Source organism: Arvicola amphibius, chromosome 1 (genome assembly GCF_903992535.2).
Source record: "Arvicola amphibius chromosome 1, mArvAmp1.2, whole genome shotgun sequence".
NCBI lineage: Eukaryota > Metazoa > Chordata > Mammalia > Rodentia > Cricetidae > Arvicola > Arvicola amphibius.
In genome coordinates, this window is record NC_052047.1 from 122081272 (window position 1) to 122103253 (window position 21982).

Sequence of the window (21982 nt, forward strand, 5' to 3'; positions counted from 1 at the left end):
AAAGAAACCTTATAAGGGGAGAGGTGGAGGTTTGGAGAGCTGGTTTCTCTGGTCACGCCTGGCCCGCAGATAGCTCATATGATCATTCCTGGCCCTCCAACAGTACATACATAAATATGATGCATAGAAGTGTTTTGCCTGCATGTATGTATATGTTCCACATGTGTGCCTCATATCTAAAGATGTCAGAAGAAGACATCAGATCCCCAGAACTGAAGTGTGGATGGCTATGAGCCACTTCGTCAGTGCTGAGAACCAAACCCAAGTCCTCTGTAAGAACAGTAAATGCTCTTAACTATTGAGTCATCATTGCTCTACCCCCAAAGCCAATAACAGCAGGCACTACCAGCCTGACCTCTACTTGCAGAGCATCACCCACCAGCTTCACCCAGCACCACTGCCATCATCAGATCTTAGACCTTTGCCTTAGTTCTGTGCCTTGTTCTCTCGGCTTTACTAGTTCTCTTTATAACAATTAACACATAAAGGACTTTTGAGTTAGCTGGAGTTATCCTATAATGGATCTATATGTTAGCCTGCTGGACACCACAGGCTAACAAATAAAAGGCTTAGTACCAGGAATGGATTATTTCTTTTGGAGCGATTGGCCAGATCTATAGGCCCCCAAACACTGAAGGCTGCCAATGCAATTCGTTACCCTCTAGAATTTGGCATCAAGACCCTATTACTCAGCTGGGAGGTGGTGGCACATGCCTTTAATCCCAGCACTCAGGAGGCAGAGGCAGGTGGATCTCTGAGTTCGAGGCCAGCCTTGTCTACAAGAGCTATATCCAGGACAGGCCCTAGAAACTACAGGGAAACCCTGTCTCGAAAAACCAAAAAAAAAAAAAAAAGACCCTATTACTCAAACTACCACATGCTTGAGTTATAGACCATGGAAAAAAACAAGCTAGTACTTACCTGGAAGCTTCTTTCCTACTGGCTACCTTCAATAATGCCGGACGGTGCTATTTGTAATACCTGAGTTGGTGGAAGTGGTTAGTAATGATACTCTTAGCCAGCTGTGAATCTTGCAAGCTTCAATAAAGCCTGGCCAGACAAGGCAAGCCCACTTGTTCAACAGTGACAAAACATTGTGGGAGTAACCAACCATTTTTTCAAAACCAGATTTAAGTTCCACTCCACAAATGAAACCCATACCTTGCATCATACCTGATGGCTATGAAAAGATCAAGGGTCCTAAGGGAGAACCCAATATTATTATTTTTCTGAACATAGTATTAAACTGACTCTTAATGATTTATCATTATACCCATAGACTAGTGCATCTCTCAACTCTCATCCAAGAAGCTTCCTTCTGTAGTAGATAGTGATTGAAACAGAGACAACTAATCAAGGAGCAGAGAATAAAAGACTGTAGAATACTCAACCCTAAATGGAGCATCTACATCGCATCTCCTCCATTTAAAGGTCAGGGACCATTTTGGAAGCAGGGTCAGAAAGATTGTTAAGAGCCAGAGGTGGTAGATGACCACAAGGGAATTGTCCTTTCTAGACATAGCAGGGCAGTGGCACATATGAGCTCATAACAGTTGTGACGGCGCATGCAAGAATTCTGCAAGCTCAAACCAGATCAAAGCTCAGCATGGAGAGTGGAGGTAGGTGTGCAGTCTCACCCGCAATGGAGGAGCTACTGGCAACTTAGAGTGTCGGGGAGAGAAAGAGTCAGCTTTCTCTAAGAGTGCAGCTGGTAGTAGTCAATCGCTCTTCAGTGGAAGGCCACACACCCAAGAGTATATGGGGAGCGCAAGTTAAACTTGGGTTTATTTACATAAGAAAGAGGACACAGAGACCGTGGGTAGGATCTAAGAGGAATGGAGATGATTGGGACACATTGTATAAAGTTCTCAAAAAAATAAAAATAAAAAAGAAAGAAAGAGAAAGAAGAAGAAAAGAAAACCAGACTTAGGTGATGAAGACAAGGATGCTAGAAAGGGGTTGTGTTGTTCCTGACATGTTTGGTCCACACAGGAACCTGGAATCACTTCACTTCAGCTCCCTCCTCTGTATTCCTCCCAGGCTTGGGGGTGCTAAGTTTTTCCTTGTCAAGGGCACATGTCAAACTCCCCAGAAAACACAGAAAACATCTATTTTGCCACTTGCATCCTTCATACTATTTCTTCATTTGGCAACAGAGAAAAGAAGAGTGTGAAAATCTGCCAGGAGAGAAAGCAGTTCAGTTCATGTGAGCAGCCCTAAGAAGCTGTCCACTTGGACAAACTGTTTCTGGAGAGATATATCCAGTTACAAAGAGGGGTTCTCTCTGGAGAGGTCAAGCAGAAAGATGGGCCTTAGACTCCACACCAAGCTTCTGGAACCTCAGCATGATTGACATCCTACGCCGTACCACCTTCTGTTGTAAGAAATGCCCTGTACACTGTAGGACAGCGAGCAGCATCCTTGGTCTCTTTCTTGAAGATGCAACATCCCGCATCTTAGCTGTAACCAGAAAAAATGTCTCCAGACCTTGTTAAATGTGCCTGGAGGAAACAAAATCCTATCTGTTGAATCACAATCTTATAACTTGCTGATTTTAAAAAACTGTATTCAGTGTTATTATTTATTTTTAAATTAAAGATACAATAGAGAAAATAGTTCAAGATGAAGATACATTCAGAGCTAATGTAATTCTTGGCTTGGCCCTTATCATGTTAAAAAAAAATCTGTCTGTCTGTCTGTCTGTCTGTCTGTGTGTGTGTGTGTGTGTATGTGTGTGTGTGTGTGCGTGTGTGTGTGTATGTGTGTGTGTGCGTGTGCACAGAGAAGCCAGAGGATAGCCAGAGGTTCACCCTCCTCCGTGTTTCAGACAGGACCTCATGCTCACTGGTTTATTCTTGTCTAGGTGGCCTGTCAGCCTCTGAATATTCTCCTGTCTCTGTCTTCCACCTCTTCATAGGCACACGGAGTTACAGACACACAATGCACTGTTCATACTTACAAGAGGTTCGGCTCATGGCAAAGTGTGCTACCCACCGAGTGATTTCCACAGCCCACCCTTGTATTTTAAGGAAAATTTAAAAGAGTCATCAACATTTAAAAATGGCCAAGTTTTCCATCCCTGGATTCTTTTGAAAAAATCAGATAATCTTGTGGATTTGGGTTCCCAGATGTCATGATTCCTGGGTGCGGACAAGCGGCTGTTTTCCCTAAGAGGGAAATGAAGTTTTCACTTGCCTGATTCAGTCAAACGCTTGGCTTGAGCCAGGTTTGTGGCATACGTCTGAAACCCCAGTATTTGGGAACCTAAGTCAGGAGGATTATTAGTTTAAGGCCAGCCTTAAAGAAGAGAGTGTGTATAGGGAGGAAGGAAAGAAGGAACATCTCAGATGGTTGTCTTTCAACTCAAGGCCCGCTAGCTTGGAGACGCCTGCTGTCTACCACCACAGTGTGGGAGTTGAGTATTTTTATTCACTACTCCGCCCTTACCTGCCATTGGGTCTGCGCCTGGAGACAGTATGAAAATCAGTGGTGCACAACAACTGGAATCGTTGTAGGATCCCTGGAGATCAAAGGTCGGGGCTTCAATGAACACCTTTCCCATGGTTTCACAAATGAAGTCCTGAATGGCTGGGACCATCTTGTCAGGCCGCAAACACCGTAGAATCACCATCCTTTCCAGGGTTTGAAGGAACTTCCAAGGTGGAGGGAGAATCTCCTCGTGGGGCCAGGCTGAGTCGTAGATTTGCTTCCACTCTTTGATATTCTGTTCCATATCTTCCATCAGACCTTTCAGTCTCGGTAAGGAGGAGGCTCGAACAATCTCACCCCACGACTTCTCCGATAACCATTCAGGAGCTGGGTTGGGGTAGGGGTTATCCAGGGCCACACCTCCAGTTAGAAGGAAGTACCAAATCTCCTCGTTGATTGTCTTTTTTTCCTTCAAGAGGCCCACGGTCAGGAGGAGGGAGAAAAGCAGCTTGTCCTTCTCAAACAGGGAGCGGCACACGTTGTTGTAGATGCTCAGGGTGAAATGTTCGATGATGTACTCGATGCGCAGGTCCAGCTCCTCACTCTTGGTGCTGTTGGCCAGGGACTGCACGTAGAGGTTGATGAACCACGTCAGAGAGTACTGGTACATAGGCTCGATATGGGCCAGGTCGGAGATGCAGAAGAAGATGGTGGCAGAGTGGAGAGCCACAGGCTTGTAGCCCATCCGGGTCTCATCTATTTGTGTTTCTGTCACCGAGGCTATTTTCTGCTTCTCAGAGATTTCCTCAGACAGCACTTTGGAAGAGGACAGAACCTTGATGGCCGTCTCGTCTTCCAGGATGTTGCCCTCGGACAGGGAGAGGACCTCCAGAATCTTATCTTCGATCTCCTTTAGTTGCTTCTTATTTTCGGCACTTTCTAAAATCAACTCATTCTTTTTTTCTTCTAGTTCTGGCTTCTCCTTGGCAGCCACAATGCCAAGGAGTTGATCTTGGAGCCCCAAGGGTGTGATCATGAAGTTGAGGAGACAGACTTTCACGGCGATTTCAGGGAGATAATGTGGATTCCTCAGACGGGTGGTGATGTAGAACTTAAAATCCCTCGAGTATTCGATGATATTTTCACCTAGTCTCATGTACTCAGACCCTTGCTGTTTGAATGTTGCCTTGAGCAAGATGGGCTCAATGAAGGCATCGAGCTCTTCCCCAACGTTCTCCAGTAAGACAGGGGTGCCAAACTGCAGGGCATTTTCCAGAGTCCTCACGTAGTTGGTGTCAGATAACTTGATGACAGACAGCTTGTTTGTTTTTTCCATGTTCTTCACCCACTTATTGGCCTGGCCCTGAGGGTCAATCATTAAGGGCCAACGTCTGGAGTTGGACACGATGATGCCGTTGTCAACAGAGAAGGAGTCAACAGGAAGCCCAGCTATCTGCCAGGCACGGATTTTTATGGGATCCCCTAAGGTGTGGCTGAGGCTGAAGTCAGTGGATCCGGGAATGACCTTTTCCTTACAGCAATCCAACCATTCCTTCTGGCACTGAGCCCGATAATCCACCGTGAAGGCACCCAGGTAAGCCACAGTCCCAGAGGATAGCAACACATCCCCTGTCAGGTTATCATATCGGATCCCCAGCTGGCGGGCCGCTTCTGTCCATCTGTCCTTCTCTCCACCAAGACCACTGATCAGCTTCTCCGCCCTGATCAGCTTCTGGGAGCAGATCTCAATATTCCCCTCCAGTCCCTTTTTCTTGACGTTCATCTCTTCAAAGTCGTCATTCAGGGCCTGGAGTCTGTCTATCACCAGCTTTAGTTCCGCCCGTTTCTGGTTCAGTTTCTGCATCTGTATCTCCAACTTCCCTTCAGCCTCCTTCAGTCGCTCCCTTTTGGGAGCCACCACCTTGGCCACTCGGTCATATACTTCCATGGCCCTCACCCACTTGCACAGGCCCTCACAGGCAGATGATACATTTTTAATGACAGCTGGCTGGAAATCAGGGTGATCAATGAACCTTTCCCGGATCCGCTTCATGATGACTGAAGGGATGTTGTCTTTGTCATATGTCTTAAGGCTTTCCAAGAACTTTAGATCTCCAAGGATCTTTCTTGACACCCCCCAGTAATCTTCTATCATCTTACCTGTTCAGCAAAGGAAACAGGGATATAATGAGACATTTTGGTTGAGACGTAAAATTCTACAGTAGCTGCTACTTAAAATACAGGGGGAGTCAGGAGGGATTCTAAGCTCTAAAGTCAGCTTCTGATGCCGGGGAGACTGTCTGGTGGGTAAAGTGCCGCTGCATAAACAGAAAGGCGAGAGTTTGGACCCTTGCACTCATGTAAATTCAAGGCATGACAGCAGGTGCCAGGAGGCCTAATGCTGGGAATGTGGAGACAAGGAGATTCTGGGAGCTCGATGACCAGCCAGCCCAGCCTCGTCAGCAAGCTCCAGGTTCAGTGAGAGACCTGGTTTCAAACAAATAAGGTGAAAGCAGCAGAGGGAAATACTGTAAGCCGGCCCCTGGCTTTCACAAGTGCATTTGCACGCCGTGTGCACATTAGCGTACACACAAGTCCACTCCTGCTTCACTGTTTCTTATCATCTATATCTTCTTCAAGCAGCTGTTGCCCTAAGCCAGCCAGATGAGAAGGAATGACGAACAAAGGGAAGCAGGGCCCAGAAGCTGTCAAAGGAGGGGCTAGGGGTTTCTAGCATTTCAGAAGGACACAGGCTAGCAGGGTTCCTCCGGGACAGGGGCCTTGAAGGGCAGGCAGTTTTGAAAGTTTATGGGCAGTTTTAAGGCACTAGTTATGACATAAAGACCTACATCAGAAGCTCCTTGCTCTCCTTTGAGAAAGTCTCATTACGTAGCCCAGGCTGGCCCCAAACTCCCAGTCCTCCTCAGTGCAGTGCTGGGATTAGAAATGTGAGCCTGGCCCTCATGTCCGCCCTCAATCTCTCTCCTCCATCTCTTTGCTACTCTTTTCACTCGATTTCTCTCTGTGCCCTTTTGTTCCTGTCTCTAACTCTCCATTTCCAATTACTGCTTCTTCCCTACTCCAACCACCGTGTGTGTGTATGTGTGTGTGTGTGTGTGTGTGTGTTCTTCCCACTGTCTCCCTTCTTTTTCCTCACTCACTCTTTTTTAATAATTTATTATTAAATTTATTTTATGTGCATTGGTATGAAAGTGTCAGATCCCCTGGAACTGGAGTTACAGACAGTTGTGAGCCGCCGTGTGGGTGCTGGGAATTGAACTCAGGTCCTCTGGAAGAGCAGCCGGTGCTCTTAACCACTGAGCCATCTCTCCAGCCCATCCTCACTCACTCTCTTTCTGTGTCTCTGTGGCCACATGTATGGCTCTGTTTCTTGATCTTCATTTCTCCTTCCTCCTCTCCCTTTCCCTCCCCTGCTGGTTCCTGCCTCTGTCCTCATTCCTTCTCATTTCTTTCCTTTGTGGCCACAAGTTTGACAATTCAGTGTGAGAGTATATATATATATACATATATATATGTATATATATACATATATGTATATATATATACATATATATATGTATATATATATATATATACACACACACACATGTACATAAGAATGTTCACAAGTGACCATGTCTTAATGATGTCTGGGTCTCTATTTCTCCTCTCTCCTCCCTCCACCCTTTTTGTATGTGTTCTGTTTCTCATTCTGTCAGTTTCCTACTTTCTCTTGGATGTGACCACTTGCATATCTGCAACACCTGACCTCCATTTTTTCATTTTGCCTTGATGAAGCTCATTCCCACACACAGATAGCTGCATTTTCTCAACAGACTGAGCAGTTAAAGATTGGTCAGGAAACAATAACAAAAGGGCTGGAGATATGGCTCACTCAGAAAAATGCTTGCTGCACAAGCAGGGGGATCCAACACCCATGTAAAAGCCAGGTATGGAAGTACATACCTGTAGTCCCACATACAGCTGGGCAAGCAGATATATATATAGACAGGAGGATTCCTGGAGTTTCCAGGCCTGCCAGTCTAACTGAATTGGTAAGCTCTAGGTTCAGTGAGATCCTGTCTCAAAGACACCCAGTGTCAACCTCTGGCTTACACTCATACACACACACACACACACACACACACACACACACACACACAAACTCATACATGCATATGCATACACACATGTACACACATGAAGCATCACTAAGATCTTTGAACATATATGCACATGCTGACACTTCCAAATTCCTCTAAAACCCAAGGGGTCCAGCACAGGATGGCTTGGAATGGGAGTGGTTACCAGAGCCGCTGGGGTCTGGCTTTCTCTCTGGCTTCAGCCCCTTCATGACGCAAATGCTCTCCATAACCAGCTTGACAGGGCCTGGTGGATTCTGCATGGACTTCACCAAGGTGATGTCAGCCGGGTTCAGGGTGTCCAGGGCAGCGAGTGCAGCCTCCAGTGCTGGCATGGCCTCAGCCAGGTCCCCCTCACATTCATTCTGTAGAGAATAGGGACAAAAAGAATGGGTGATCAGTGCCTGGGACACAGGGCAAGGCAGAAAGGTTCTATGTGACCAGATGCCCATAAGAGTCAGGGCCTTCTCCTGGGAGTTCTTGAAGGCCTGATTTTCAGTGCCAACAGAAGGAGCTGGTACCTGGCCTCTCATCCTGGACATTTGAGAACCTACCTAGCTCATTACAAAACAATTAGGCATTGCTCAAATTGGGGCAATAAATATTTATTTCAAATATTTACAAATATTATATTTTTATGTGATGCAAGAAGTTTTACTCTTCTAGGTATTGTGAAATATATAAAATTTGTTTTAACTATGGTTACCTTCCTATACTATATAACACTAGAATTTTAGAATTAATTCTTCCTATTGGACTCTGTTTAGTACCTAGGATCTAATTCCTAAAAAAGGATTTTGTGTGTGTGTGTGTGTGTGTGTGTGTGTGTACGTTTTGTACACTCACATCTGTGGATATGCACGCATACCACTGGCTGTATGTGGAAGTCAATGGACAATCTCTGGGGTCAGTTCTCATTTTCCACCTTGTTTGAGCAAGGTCTCCTATAGTTATCTGCCCCTGAACTTCTGGGAATCCTCCTGTCTCTGCTTTCCCTTACATCCTTGTAGTGCCAGGAGTGTTCCTGCACCTGGCTTTACTGCAGCCTCAGGAGATTTTATTATTCTTGCATTTTTTAAAAAAAAGATTCCTTCCTGGATATTCAAATAGAACATATCTAGAATGTTTGTTGGTCTTGTTATTTGGTTTAATTTTTATTTTTTTCTAGTGTTGGGAATTGAGTTCAGATAATTAGATGGCTGCCGAGCTTATACCCCTGACACTTTGGCTATTTTTTAATCGCTACGACTTCGTTAGCACATCTTCTCTGTATTCACCATTTCCATTTTAAACCTACAATTTGTGTCTTCAAAAAATTTCTCAGTGGTTTTGGACAAATTCCCCAGAGATAGGAGGTGGCTTTCCATCCACTGGTCAGGATGGGCTGAGAGACAGAGCTCAGGCTTAGGTAAAGTAAGGGAAGAAATGAGGCAGGAGGGACAGGAGGTCAGGCATGGGTAAGGGTCTGGAATGTGCTGCAGATCCTCAGATAGGAAAGCCTGGGGACAGGGCCGACTGTTAGGCAAGTTAAGGATGGAAAGTGGAGATGGAAAGTGGAGCTGCATCGAGTTGAAGACAGGGTTGAGGTCAAGAAAATGGAACAGAGTATGCTTCAGTCATTGTTTGCTAAGCTTTTTCTATGCATTAACCCTATCTATCTGGCTTTCACTATTTGTTAATTTTGTTTTACATCTTATTTATTTGTGTGTGTGTGCATGCATGCGTGTGTGTGTGTGGTGTATGTGTGTGCGCGCGCGCGCGTGTGTGTGTGTGTGTGTGTGTGTGTACCACTGGACTCACAGGAATGTTGGAGGACAACTTACAGTACTCAGTTCTCTCCATGTGGATCCCACGGATTGAACTTAGATTGTCAGGCTGGACAGCAAGTACCTCACCAGTCTCTATTTGTTAATTTAAACCTAAAATCAATGTAATGTACAGCACGCATCTAATAAGTAAAATGAAGCTCCTATGCTTCCTACAACATGGATGGAGCATTTAAACACCGTGCTAAGTGAAAGAAGCCAAACACAAAGCCATCTGTTGTATGGTTCCATTTCTTTTCTTTCCTTTTTTTTCCCTAAAATGTATTTTTTTCTTTCTTCTTCTCTTTCTTTCCCTCTTTCTTTCTTTTTTAGTGCCTGGTTCTTTTTTCTTTTTAAATTTATTTTTTAAACAATCTGTTCTTATTTTATGTACCTATCCCAGTTCCCACTCTCTCCCCTCCTCTCGCTCTCCCCATCTTTCCCCCACCCCAGCCCTCACCCACTTCTCAGAGAGGGTAAGGCCTCCCAAGCGCAGCCAACAAAATCTGACATATCACTTTGAGGAAAACCCCCCTATATCTAGACCGAGAAAGGTACCCCTCCAAAAAGAATGGGTTCTAAAAAGCCAGTTTAAGCATTACAGATAAATCCTGGTCCCACTGCCAGTGGCCCCACAGACTACCCAAGCCACACAACTGTCACCCACATTCAGAGGGCCTGGTTTGGTCCTAAGCAGGTCCCCCCACTATCAGTCCAGAGTCAGTGAGCTCTCATAGGTCAGGTCAGCTGTTTCTGTGGGCACCCCCATTATGGTCCTGACCCCTTTGCTCATATCATTCCTCCCACTCTTGGGATGGTCTCCAGAAGCTCAGTCCTGTGCTTAGCTGTGGATCTCTGCATTTGCTTCCATCAGTTGCTGGATAAAGAAAGGTTCTATGATGACAATTAAGGCAGTCATCAATCTGATTACAGGGGGAAGGCCAGTTCAGACACCCTCTCCACTATTGCTTAGGGTAGTAGCTGGGGTCATCCTTGTGGATTTCTGAGAATTTCCCTAGTGACATGGTTCCATTTCTATGAAGAGTTCCAGAATGGGCAGATCCAGAGGCAGGTTAGTAGTTATCTGAAGTTGAGGAGAGGAGGAATGGCTGCCAAAGGGAATAGATTTCTTTCTGGGGTGATGAGAATGTTCTAGAATTACACAGTGTTAATGTTCACACAACTCTGTGAATATACAAAACCATACGGAATCGTACAACTTCAAAGGGAGAACATTAAAAGCAAGGGCATTATACCTCAATTCTCTTAAAAAGAAAGAAGCTTGCCGAGATAGAACAACTACGGGGGCTTTTTTGGGTTAGTTAGTAACTCAAATGCCATCAAGGAAAAAAATGCCCAAGACCTACAAATGAGTTGAGTCCTAGAGCTGGTCTCCTAGATCCTCTTTTACTGAACTGTCTGTCCGAGGGTGATCACGCAGTTATGACTGAAGTACAACTTCACAGGAGAATCCCAATTTGTGAGAAACCTCACAATGGTTTGTGGCATGGTCTCTATCGCCTGATGTCCTCAAATGTGCTGTGTAGCCCAGGCTGGCCTTGGACTCATGAACTTCCTGCCTCTGCCTCCTGAGGGCTTGTATTACAAGCGGAGGAGGTCAATTCCTAGGCAAGCGAAAGCAGCCTGTGTTGCAATCTGTTCTTATTTTAAGTACCTATCCCAGTTCCCACTCTCTCCCCTCCTCTCGCTATCATTCCACTTCCTCACAGCCAGGGTCCTCTCCACACTTCACACCTTTGCAGAGCCTGCCACCTCTGCTCCCCAGGGACAGAGCCTGGCTGCAGCTCATGCTGCCAGCTGGTTTGTCAGGTGGCTCTAAAGGAGGGCTTGCTGTGAGGAATCTGTGGTGGGGATTCTCCACAGCGGTTGTGCACCCATCACCAAGCATTGCCGGGAACATCTCCAGATGGAGATTCTGAGTCACTGGGTCTAGGTGGGGTCTGGCCATCTGCATTCTTAACTCATGGGTGACTCTGTCAGTGGCTTTGACGAGAAATACCACTTGACATTACAGAAACACTGAAATCCAAGAGCAGGAGGAGGCAATAGACATCCATGCCTAACAGAGGAATGGCCACTTGATGTGTGACATTCCTCCTCTCCGTGGTCCCTGAGATGTCTCCGTGAGGAGATAGGGTGACAGCTCAGCTGCTAAAGTGCCCACTGTAAAAGCACAAGGAGCTAAGCTCTTGCCCCAGCACCCACATAAAAAGTTGGGCACAGTGAGGTAAAACTCATTGCCAGCAGACCCAGCTGAGTTGGGGACCCTCCAGGTTCTGTGAGAGACCTTGACTCAAAAAATAAAGGTAGAGGCCGATTGAGCAAAGACATCTGATGTCAACCTTTGCTCTCCACACACTCAGGCACAGATGTACACACACCCATAAAGACACGTATATACACCACACACACACACACACACAAATGAGCACACACCCATAAACTAAGTACACACACTACACATACACACAGATGTGTATATACCCACAATAACAAGTATACACACTGCACATACACACCACAAACTCAAATACCAAGCACACATACACAAATGTGCACACACAGAGAACAAGCACATCCACCACACTACACACAAATAGACACATAGCAACAATAACAAGCACATATATCACACATATCTCCACACACAGTGTCTAAATGATATCTTGGAAAAGCATTCCTGTTAAGATATTAAGGTAAAACAAAGTACTGTGAAAATCACAACCATGCCATAATTGTGTCACGTGTTGTGTGGACAGCGACAAGGAGGAAATTTCAAATTAGAGCTGAGACCTGAAATGGTTTCTAAATTAAACTCTTTAAAAAATTTCATATGTGTTATGACACGTTTGTACGATTATAATTAAAAACGGTCCCCGGGTGTCAGCAATGCAGAGAACATCAAGCCTGTCAGATACGGAGCCCGTGTGTTTTGATGAACTGAAATCCGTGCTGCGGTAATTATGCAAGATTATCCTCACTGAGGTGGAAGAAGTGATTTAGTAGTCTGAGAAGAGTTGGCCAGCTGTCCTCGTTTCTTTGTTTGATGGGTGTATACGGCAGTCCCGGCTAGCATGCCTCTGCCTCCCAAATGCTGGAACGACAGGTATGTGCCATGACTGGCAAGAACCTGCCAGGTCAGGAAACTGCTACACTTATGAATTAGGCGTTGGGCGCCCAGCTCCACCTCTTTCAGTTTCCAAATCTCCTCTGCATGAATTCTTGCTCGGTGGGGCCGCTGGTGTGTGCTAGGTCCGGTGTCCCACACGCTCCCACACTGTCATCTTGAGATTAAGAAGCATAGGGAAACTCAGCAGTCTTCTTGCAGAGGACTACCACAGCCCTGGAAACCTCTGGAAGAGCCTGTGCACAGGAAAGCCTCAGGGAAACTGTGGGGCGAGCCACGGTTTCTTTCTTCTCCTCCCTGGGTGGCTTCCTCCACCTGACTCACCTCCAGGACTCGCAGGATTGGAGCTCAGATGGGCAGCATCAGACCCCGCCCTACCCACTGAAACCCAAGGAGGCAGCTATCGCCCAGGGCATGGTGAGAAGTCCCTCTCAGCAATTCATAAACCCACGTCATTGCTCATCTCTCCTGACCCAGCAGGTTTGTTGCTTCCCGTGGCATTCCAGAGCAGAACCCTGGCTGAGGCATTCCCTGCCAGATGACTCCAACACTTGGTGAAAAGCTAGATCCCACACTGGGCGGAGGGCAAAGAACTGCTGTTTCTGAGGACAACTCTGGCACCTGCTCACACTTTCCATACTATTTACTAACTTGCTTGTTTATTTACTTATTTATAAATTTGTATGACTCTTTTGACTACATGTATGTATGTGTATCACACACATGCCTTGTGCCTGTAGATGCCAGAAAAGGGTGTTGGAACCATTGGAACTGAAGTTACAAATAGTTGTGTGCCCACCATGTACATCCTGGGCACCTAATTCAGGTCCTATGCAAGAGCGGCTAGCACTGTTAACCACTGAGAAATCTCTCCAGTCCATGTTTGTTTGTTTGTGTCTTTAGTACCTTCAAGGTGTTGATGTAGAGACCGAGGAAGGGGGCAGAGCTGGCACTGAGCTCTGGTGGCCTGGCTACAGCACAGAATCATGAAAGAGTTTTAAAGTCATCCACATTCAGGGGCCATGCTGTGGAGATGAGAGGAGGAACTGAACTGGATGGGGCGTGGTGAACTAGAACACGGAGGGACAGCATGTTCTTAAGCCTGTGGACGGGTACAACCCAAGAAAGCAGAGCCAAAGTTGATAGAGTTCCAATTTTATTTTCTAAGGAAAAGCAAACAGTTCAGAAGTTCACTTGAAATTATCTGCATTTTACATGTTTACTATTTGTTACTTGAAATAAAACATCACTAAGTGTGGCTGTGACATGTTTACTTGTAATTGTGGCACTCAGGAGGCTGAGGCGAGAGGACTGTGAGCTCAAGGTCAGTCTGGGAAACACATCAAGACCCTGTCTGAAACATGAATTGACCAAATATTCTATGCATCCCATGATACATGTGGTCTCTCTCTAGCTGCCAGTTTGCAACCTCTGAAATCATGGTCAAATGTTGGGGGGCAGGGAGCAGTCAAAGAACTTTAGGGTTGAAAGCTGATCATGTCATTTGGTGGCCTTGCTATTTTGGAAAAATCTTGTGTCATGATTGCTTCCTATGCCAACTGGGAATGATTCTGTGTGTGTTGTAGTGTATTTCAGAGTGCTTAGAAGTATTCAAGACAATGAGTATCAGAGAACATAGTCTCCATGAGGAAAGAAGTTCATTTATCCCATTCATTCCTATTTTTCCTGACTATATATGTGCCAGTGAATAAAAGATGTTTAATAAATATTTGTTAAAATACTTATTTAATAAATATTTGTGTCCAGTATAATAATTTTACCACCGAGTGACAAACCGCCCACTAGAATCTGGTTCCTGGCATCTGAGAGTGGCTAACTTTTATGGTTTCCATTGTGTCCTCTGTCTGAGCCACCAAGACCACAACTTTCACAACCTAGGACTTCGTGTTCATTGTGAATTCTGAGAACGGGGAGGGATCAGACTCTCTGAAAAACATCCAGCAAAGGTCAGGTCTCGGGATTCATTGGAGAAACGCCAATTGGAAGGCCTGTCCTTTTTAGGAAAATGACCCATGACCTTTTTAGGACAGATGCCAGACAGACTGCCTCTTGCTCAAACTCATGGCTGAAGGAATTCCCTAATTCCTTAAGGCACAGAGATAAATGCCTTAGCCTAAGTGCCCTGAGCCTGGGTTAGTGTAGATCCTGTTAGTGGTCTACACTGCTTTCTGAGACCATTTCACCACTGACCCCAAGGCTAGCTAGCAATTCTCAGGTCCTGACACTAACCATTCGTAAGGTGGCTGTGATCCTCAGATGGAATCATGTACAAGGAGTGTTCTGAGACCTATGTAACGTCCCATCCATGATGAGGAGGCTAGCTTCTGCCGTCTGAATGTGTGCTGATTCCTGCTCAGGACTTATTCTCCAGGATCAGAAGCACCTTCAAACGGAGCCCTCTAGGTTCAATGTTCTGCCGTCTAAAAGACAGTCTTTGTTCTGTATCTACACACACATTTGGCAAAACTGAACAAAACTGTGACAGAGGTGACGAAGACAGCATGGGGAGAGCTAAAAGCAAAGAGAACAGCCAGTGCAGTGGCCCTGGGGAGAGAACAGCCAGAAGGCCATTGTAGCCAGGGCAGAGTGAACCAGGGGAAAGTTAGCAGGCAAGATCAGATCATGCTGAGCCTTGGTTGGGACTCAGAGTGGGATGGAGAATATTTGGCCCCAAAGGCTCCTTCATTCATTCCTAACTCGGGATTTAGAAAACTCACCCACCCTTTCCAAGCGTTCTGTGTCTCCCCTGCAAGGTGGGCTCGGCCACATATGTTCGACATGGTGGGCTCCCTCTGTGGCACTCTGCTGGTCTTACCTTGATGGCTTGAGAGATGGCGGCGGCAGCGTTAGCTTCCTTTTCATCTGCCTGCACCAGCAGTTTCTTGGCATCTGCTTCTCTGGTCTCTGCTTCGATTTTCACCATCATCTTATCGGTCTCCTCAGAGGTGAGGATGAGCTGAGGTTGAAGGGCGGTGAGCTCTACTTGCATGACAGCCACCTAGCGAGGAGAAAGGGACAGAAGAGTCAGTAGTGGCAATGCTGAAAATGGAAGGTTCTGCAACACCGGGCCAATGCGGAAAGGAAGGGTGGCTGATTCTTACGTGGTCCTGGGCATTTACTCGTCGGCTATTACTCGTCGCCTAGTTTTATGTTTTTAAGCTTTCAACACCTAGTTACCGAGCCCACACTGAATGCTGCCGTTATCAAGAGCTGTGCAAAGCACAGGCATATAACGTTAAGGTTTCTTCCCTTACTGAGTTTCTGTTCTACTGCTGGGTGCAGAAAGAGAGAGACCACGTCATAAAATCCATTTAAAGCCACTATGTTTGCCTGTGCGCATGCTGCGTGTGCCACGCCTGTGTGTGCTTGTGGAGGCCAGAAGTTAGCTGTCTTTCTTGACAGACATATGGAGGAGAGACCTCACAATTAAACCTGGAACTGCCTATCTGACTAGTCTAGCTAGCCATCTTGTTGCAGAGACGCCTCTGTCTCCTACCTTCTGGGATTATAGGTGGGCCATTATGTCCACGTGGCGTTTATGTGAGTTCAGGGTTTCCGAACTTTGGCCCTCACACTTGCATGGCAAGTGTTTTATCTCAGATCCATTTCCACATACGTGGGTCCTAAAGCTACTTTTAATTTGATACAATGTACTCACTTGCACACATGCGTGCCAGACATACAGGCACACACTCAACTGGCATCCCAGGCTGACCTTCAACTTCTCGTATAGTCGGATTCTTGAGATCTCAGTTCTCCATCCCCAGTCTCCAAGAGTCCTGGGATTACAGGGGTGTTCCAGCAGCCCAAGCTAGAAGGACCTTGCAAGGCTACTTTTTCTAGTGCTGCGGATTGAATACTTGGCTCCTTCAAATGTATATGCTGGAGCTTAATTTAGAGATAATGATATTTGGCAATGGAACCTTTGGAGGTCTTTAGGGATAGATGAGGTCCTGAGGGTGGGAACCTCATGATGGGATAAAAGTCCTTAGTAAGAAGACACGAGAGATCTGTCCTTTCTCCCATGTGAAGGCACACCAAAGTTACTTTCTGGGCTAGGTGTCTGCTCTACAGATTGACAGCCTGAGTTGGAGGCCCCAGAATCCACGTAGAGGTGGAAGGGAAGGGATGGCACAAGATGCCGCATAGGTGAAACCTTGTGCCACCAAGTTCAAGCCAGGAATCAACGTGTGCAAGGAAAGAAGCGACTCCTGCGTGTCGTCCTTTGTCCTCTATACACATGCTGTAGCACACGTAACCTTCTCCCTGCTCCCACAGAAATGGAAAAGTGAAAAGAGATGAGGGGTTGAGAAGAGAACCCGATTCCAGTAATTTGTCATCTGACCTCCACTGCATCCTGTGGTGTGTGAATGCTCACACGCGCACACACACACATGCACACACACGTACATACACGCATGCAAGCACACGCACACACATTCATGCTCACACGCATGTGCACACATGCACGCACACGTACATACATGCACGTGTGCACACGTGTACACACATGCATGCTCTCTCTCTCTCTCTCTCACACACACACACACACACGCACGTGCGCGCGCACACACACACATGTGCACACACATACACCAAAACAAAACAACCCTAAAATTTAAATGAAAACGTTACTGGGAGGAGAACCTCCACCAAACACTGGATCTGCCATCTCCTTGAGCTTGACTTCCGGGCCCCTGGAGCTGTTAAGAAACATAAGTTTGATGTTTCCAGGCCTTCAGACAGCCATCTTTTTATCCAGTGCTCTTGGGAACATTTCCGCAAGTGTCCTTTGGGGCTGTTTGAGCACCTTCAGCGATGGGGCCTCAGCGCTCTTTGGGGATTGCAACTTTTGAGAAAACCAAATTCGTGAAATTTTCCCAATGAAGAGTTGTGATTTCTCTCCATGCACCTTCACCCCCAGGAGCCTGTGTGGAAACCAGAGCATGGCAGGCTGCCCTGATTGGGAACTGGCCCCCAGGTCAAGACTGAGTCCTAGTTCTGGTGTGACTACTCACCGGGCTGAATGACCACAGACATGTCTCCTGGCTTCTCTGTGTGGTGGTTTCTTTTTAACAGGAAACAATGGCAGAACTTTCTGGCACACAGCACCAGGCGTGTGACCCACAAGTCTCTACGCTATCTTTGGTCCCTTTTCTGCCTCCCCAACACCACGGTTTTCTTACCCTGGTCTAGAGAGACTTTAGCTTTCAACATTAGACCCAGCAGCCCCAGGACCAGAGCAGCGAAGTGGTCTGTGTCAGACGGTCCCAGCTGTCCCCGTGTCAGGGAGTCACAGTGACAGGTCAGACCACTGTAATTTGGGACCAGGCCTTGCCTTTCAAAGCCCCACCTTCTCCTGCCCAAGGCTCACACAGATGCCACAGTCGGGGTTCTAACTAAGGAAGTGCCAGGATTCAGATGAGTGTTGCTAATTACTGCCTTTTTTTTTTTGAGACAAGGTAGCTCTGGCTGGTCTGGAACTTACTTTGTTAGAATAAGCTGCCCTTGAACTCACAGAGATCCACCTCTGCTTCCCAAGCGCTAGGATTAAAGGTATGTGCCCCCATGCCCTCCTTACTGTGGTACTTTAAGAGACCCAGTTAAAACCGTAAGTAACAAGTCCACAATGAACAAGCAAGTGAACTCAAATAGACAGGGTCACCTTAAGCTGAGATCAAAATGAAGTATGTGAGGTGAGCTAGGCAAGTGCTGGCCGGATTGTGTGTATCTGATGCCCTCTGACATTCTGGGTCTCGACACACCCACCTCTGTCCCCTGTTCTATCAAAGTGCTCACTTGAGAAGATGCGAATTCCAGCTTCTGCAAGCCTGCCAAGTAGCGGTTCCTCATCATGTCCACCTCCTGCCTCTTGCTGTTCAGGAGCGTTTTGAAGGTCAGGATCAGTTCCAGGTAGGAGGTAGGGGTCACATAGTTGTGTCTCAGAAGTGTGTTGTAATACTCAACAGACAGCGTCTTCACGCTCTCCTGAAAGTATTTGCACATGGAGACGACCCTGCCAAGGAGATCAGAGGAGTCACCTGAGACTTTCTACAGTCACGGACATCAGGGCCTCAGAGGGTGTGTACCCTGACTGGACTGTTAGAGCCAAACAGGCGAACGGAACCAGGGAGAGAGAAAGAGGGAGGTGGACAGTCTACAGGGATGACTCTGACTCTTTTAGGAACCACCAGGGCTTCTGCAAGACTTTCCAATTTCTGGCATCTGGAGAAGCAGCTGGAGTACAGAGCACTTTTCAATTACATATTACATATGGCTTCTTTTCTGTGTCTGTGCATGCATGTGCAGGCTTGTACCTATCATGGCAAACACGTGGGAGTCAGAGGACAGCTGCAGGAGTCAGTTCTCTCCTTCTACCACGTGGGTCCTGGGGATCGAATCCAGGCTGTCAGTAGCCTTTACCATCTGAGCTCTCTCACTGGCCCTCACTACCTTTCTTTCTCAGCAAAGGTGCTGAACTCAACAGCTAACACAAATGTTGTTTGATTGAAAAAGTCAGCTGAGAACTCTGTAAAAGAGCATGAACAGCCAGCTGGGATTTCAGCTGGAACACCTGGGGTGCTGGACTGAAAGTGACGCTTACTCTGTCCGAATGCTGTCATCGAGCTCCACGTCCTCGAGGAATTTGTTGGCCACCAGCTCCAGGGCATCGGTCGGCCAGGACTGGAACCAGTCAATTGTGCAGCAGTTGATCAGCGAAGGGAACATCCTCAGGCGTGTTCTGAAGGCATCCCCAATCGGACTCATGGCTAGCGACAAATAGGCTTGGTTAGTTCCCGTCCACCAAGGCTTGGAGAAACAAAGGGAAGGGAGAGGTTCCCCAGGGGCCAATGATGCCTCTGGATGGGGATGCCGTTGTAAATAACCATGATGAAAGCCTGGGAAACAGGAATTGTGGGATATTTTTATGATGGGGTCTCAATGTATTATGGTAGTCTTTTTTTTTTCCAATCTCCTGAATGCACATTTGGGTCCCTTAGTGGGGATATAGCCCTTTGTCCCATCTGTTCTCTCTGTGCTTTCACGTAAGGTACCCATGTTTAGATACTAACAGAAGTTGCTCATGGGTTGTTTCTGATCCCATCTCCATTGGCTCTGCAATTCAAATTCCATTCACTGTTTATTTGGTGTTCGCAGGAAGCACAGCGCATAGGTGAAAGTATTAAGAGGTCAGTGTGGCTAAAGGGCCAGGAGAGGAATCTGGCTTGAGGGTAGAGGATTACAGGGAGCAGTCTGGTGGATGACCTTATAAGACATGGGTAAGAAGGTTTTGTTCTTTGATCTCCATCCTAACAGAAAGTGATTATTTTAATTTGTGTGTTTATGTGTGTGTGTGCATGTGCATGCGCAATCATCAATGGATCAGACAAGTCTAGAATGAACAAGAACAGAGACAGGAAGGGATGGTACAGAGGTGAGATCTGACAGTGGCTTGGCTAGCGTGAGGGATGTAGGGACCGAGAAAGGTGACCAGGAGAGAACAGTTAAGCGCATCTGCTGGGGTTATGGAGAAGTTGCCCAGATCCTTCGAGGAGAACCCTGGTGGTCTGCACCAGGCAATGTGCTAAGCTGTGATCTTTCTTGAAGACTGCAGAGAACTGAAGAGACGGGAACGGGCTTAACACAGTTGTTTGGGGCAAGATTGAAAAAAAATTGTCAGAGGAAGCATAGATTGTGACTGTTAGTTGCTGCCTGGATTAGATCAGTTTTGGGGTCAGGAAAGGAAACTGGATTAGGGAAGACCCTAAAGATGTCAGAGAGCCAAGGGCATGCAGACTCTCCCACTTCTCACCAAGGACAATGTGAAGGTTCTTCCTCACTCTCTCAATAAAGAAGTTGTACATGGACAGGGGAGTGACTTCGATCTTTTCTCCCTCCGTCCTGGCTGCCGTCTGCATCTTTTCCACGAGTTCAGCCTTCTCATCCGCTGGGAAGATATTGGGCACGTCACCTGTGTTCAGAAGCATGTTGATGTCTTCCACAAATGACTCATCCTTGATCTGGTTGTCTGAGAAGAGGAACACGGTGCTCTTGGTGGTCACTCCGGACTGCAGCATTATCTTTTTGAGGTCCTCCCTCCAGTCATTGCCTGTGTAATTCTTTGTGATTTCAATCTGATATAGCTCGTACGAGTTCATGAATGTGGACAGTTTGGTGGCACTCTGCCGCCCACTGCCCCCGATGCCCACCAGGAGCAAGTGGCCTTTGTTCTGCTTCAGGACCCTACAGATCCTGGAGATGTGCTCAATGGCGAACTTGAACATGACCAAAGACATGGGGGCCTTGCTGATGCTGTTGAACTCATCCAGATAGTACTCCATAACTAGTGTGAGGAGTTTCAGGTCAGTGATCTCGTCGTAGATTTTATGGTCACTTTCTGGCTTCAAAAAATCCCCGAAGAAGAGGCTCCGGATGTTATCGTCCACTATCTTCCCGGTGGGTGATAAGTGGATGAGCACCTGTGGGAAAGACAAGTGTCAGCTGGGCCCTTAGCCTGTGGTCTAGGCTGCTTGTGGGGAGGAGGGAAGGAGTGAAAAGGGAGACCTGTCAACAGAAGCATTTTAAACAGTATGTGGATGTGATGGTTGGATAGAAGAACAGTACAGCTGTGTGGGGCTGGCCCTGAGTGGCTAGGAGCATGTGCAGCTTCTAGAGGACCCAAGTTCAGGTCCCAGCACCAGAGAGCTCACACTTGCCTGTAACTTCTTCCGTTGGAGGGGAGCCTCTTCTGACCCCGAGGGCACCATATGCATATGTTCATACCTCCACACAGCTACACATACACATATTTTTAATTTTTTAAATGTTTGTATATATGTCACATGTACGAAGTGGTACGCTCAGAGGTCAGAGACGGAGTCAGGTCCCTTGGAGCTAGAGTTCCAGGTGGTTGTGATCTGCCTGATGTGGGCGCTGGGAGCCAAACTGGCAAGAGCAGCAAGTGTGTTTAACAACTAGGCCAGCTCCCTAGCCCTGACTACCATTTTCGCTTGTTTGTTCTTAGGCAGGGTCTTGCTGGGCATCCCAGGCTGGCCTGGAACTATGTAGATTAGGTTGTTCATGGACTCGCAGAGATTCTATCGGAATTAAAGGACTATGCCACCAAGCTCAGCCTCACAGAAACACCTATGCTCCATACACACTTCTGCTAGTCCCTGAGTTGCTAAATATAGGCTTGTAAGATCCCACAGAAGGCAGGAGAAGGATGGCATTGTTTTCCCATGTTTGGTTCTGTACCAAACAGAGGTGTGGGTGACAGCCTGCTCTCTGCTCTGCCTAGAGTAGGGTGCTTTAGATGTTTCCCACTCTTGATACAGGGATACAAGGACCTGTCAATCCCTCTGCTCTCAGCCTCGGGATGCGGCATACGACACTCCTATGTTTCCCTCGAGGATATAACCACTGCTTGGTAAAGG

General features: G+C 46.8%; 1 protein-coding gene across 9 annotated transcripts in view; it reads right to left on the reverse strand.

Annotated features, from left to right (window-relative positions):
- Dnah3 (dynein axonemal heavy chain 3) overlaps positions 1 to 21982 on the reverse strand; it is a 235906-nt gene that overhangs the window by 92169 nt on the left and 121755 nt on the right. For 8 of the 9 annotated variants that reach the window (XM_042055422.1, XM_038346132.1, XM_038346167.1 and 5 more), the window contains 6 exons: positions 20359 to 21025; positions 19150 to 19315; positions 18345 to 18561; positions 15361 to 15543; positions 7738 to 7936; positions 3448 to 5589 (listed from right to left, as the gene is read on the reverse strand). In XM_042055422.1, coding sequence (XP_041911356.1) covers positions 3448 to 5589; positions 7738 to 7936; positions 15361 to 15543; positions 18345 to 18561; positions 19150 to 19315; positions 20359 to 21025 — 3574 coding nt within the window. Of the gene's footprint in view, positions 1 to 3447; positions 5590 to 7737; positions 7937 to 15360; positions 15544 to 18344; positions 18562 to 19149; positions 19316 to 20358; positions 21026 to 21982 lie in introns of those variants that run through there. The other variant, XR_006020847.1, reaches the window with a different exon arrangement.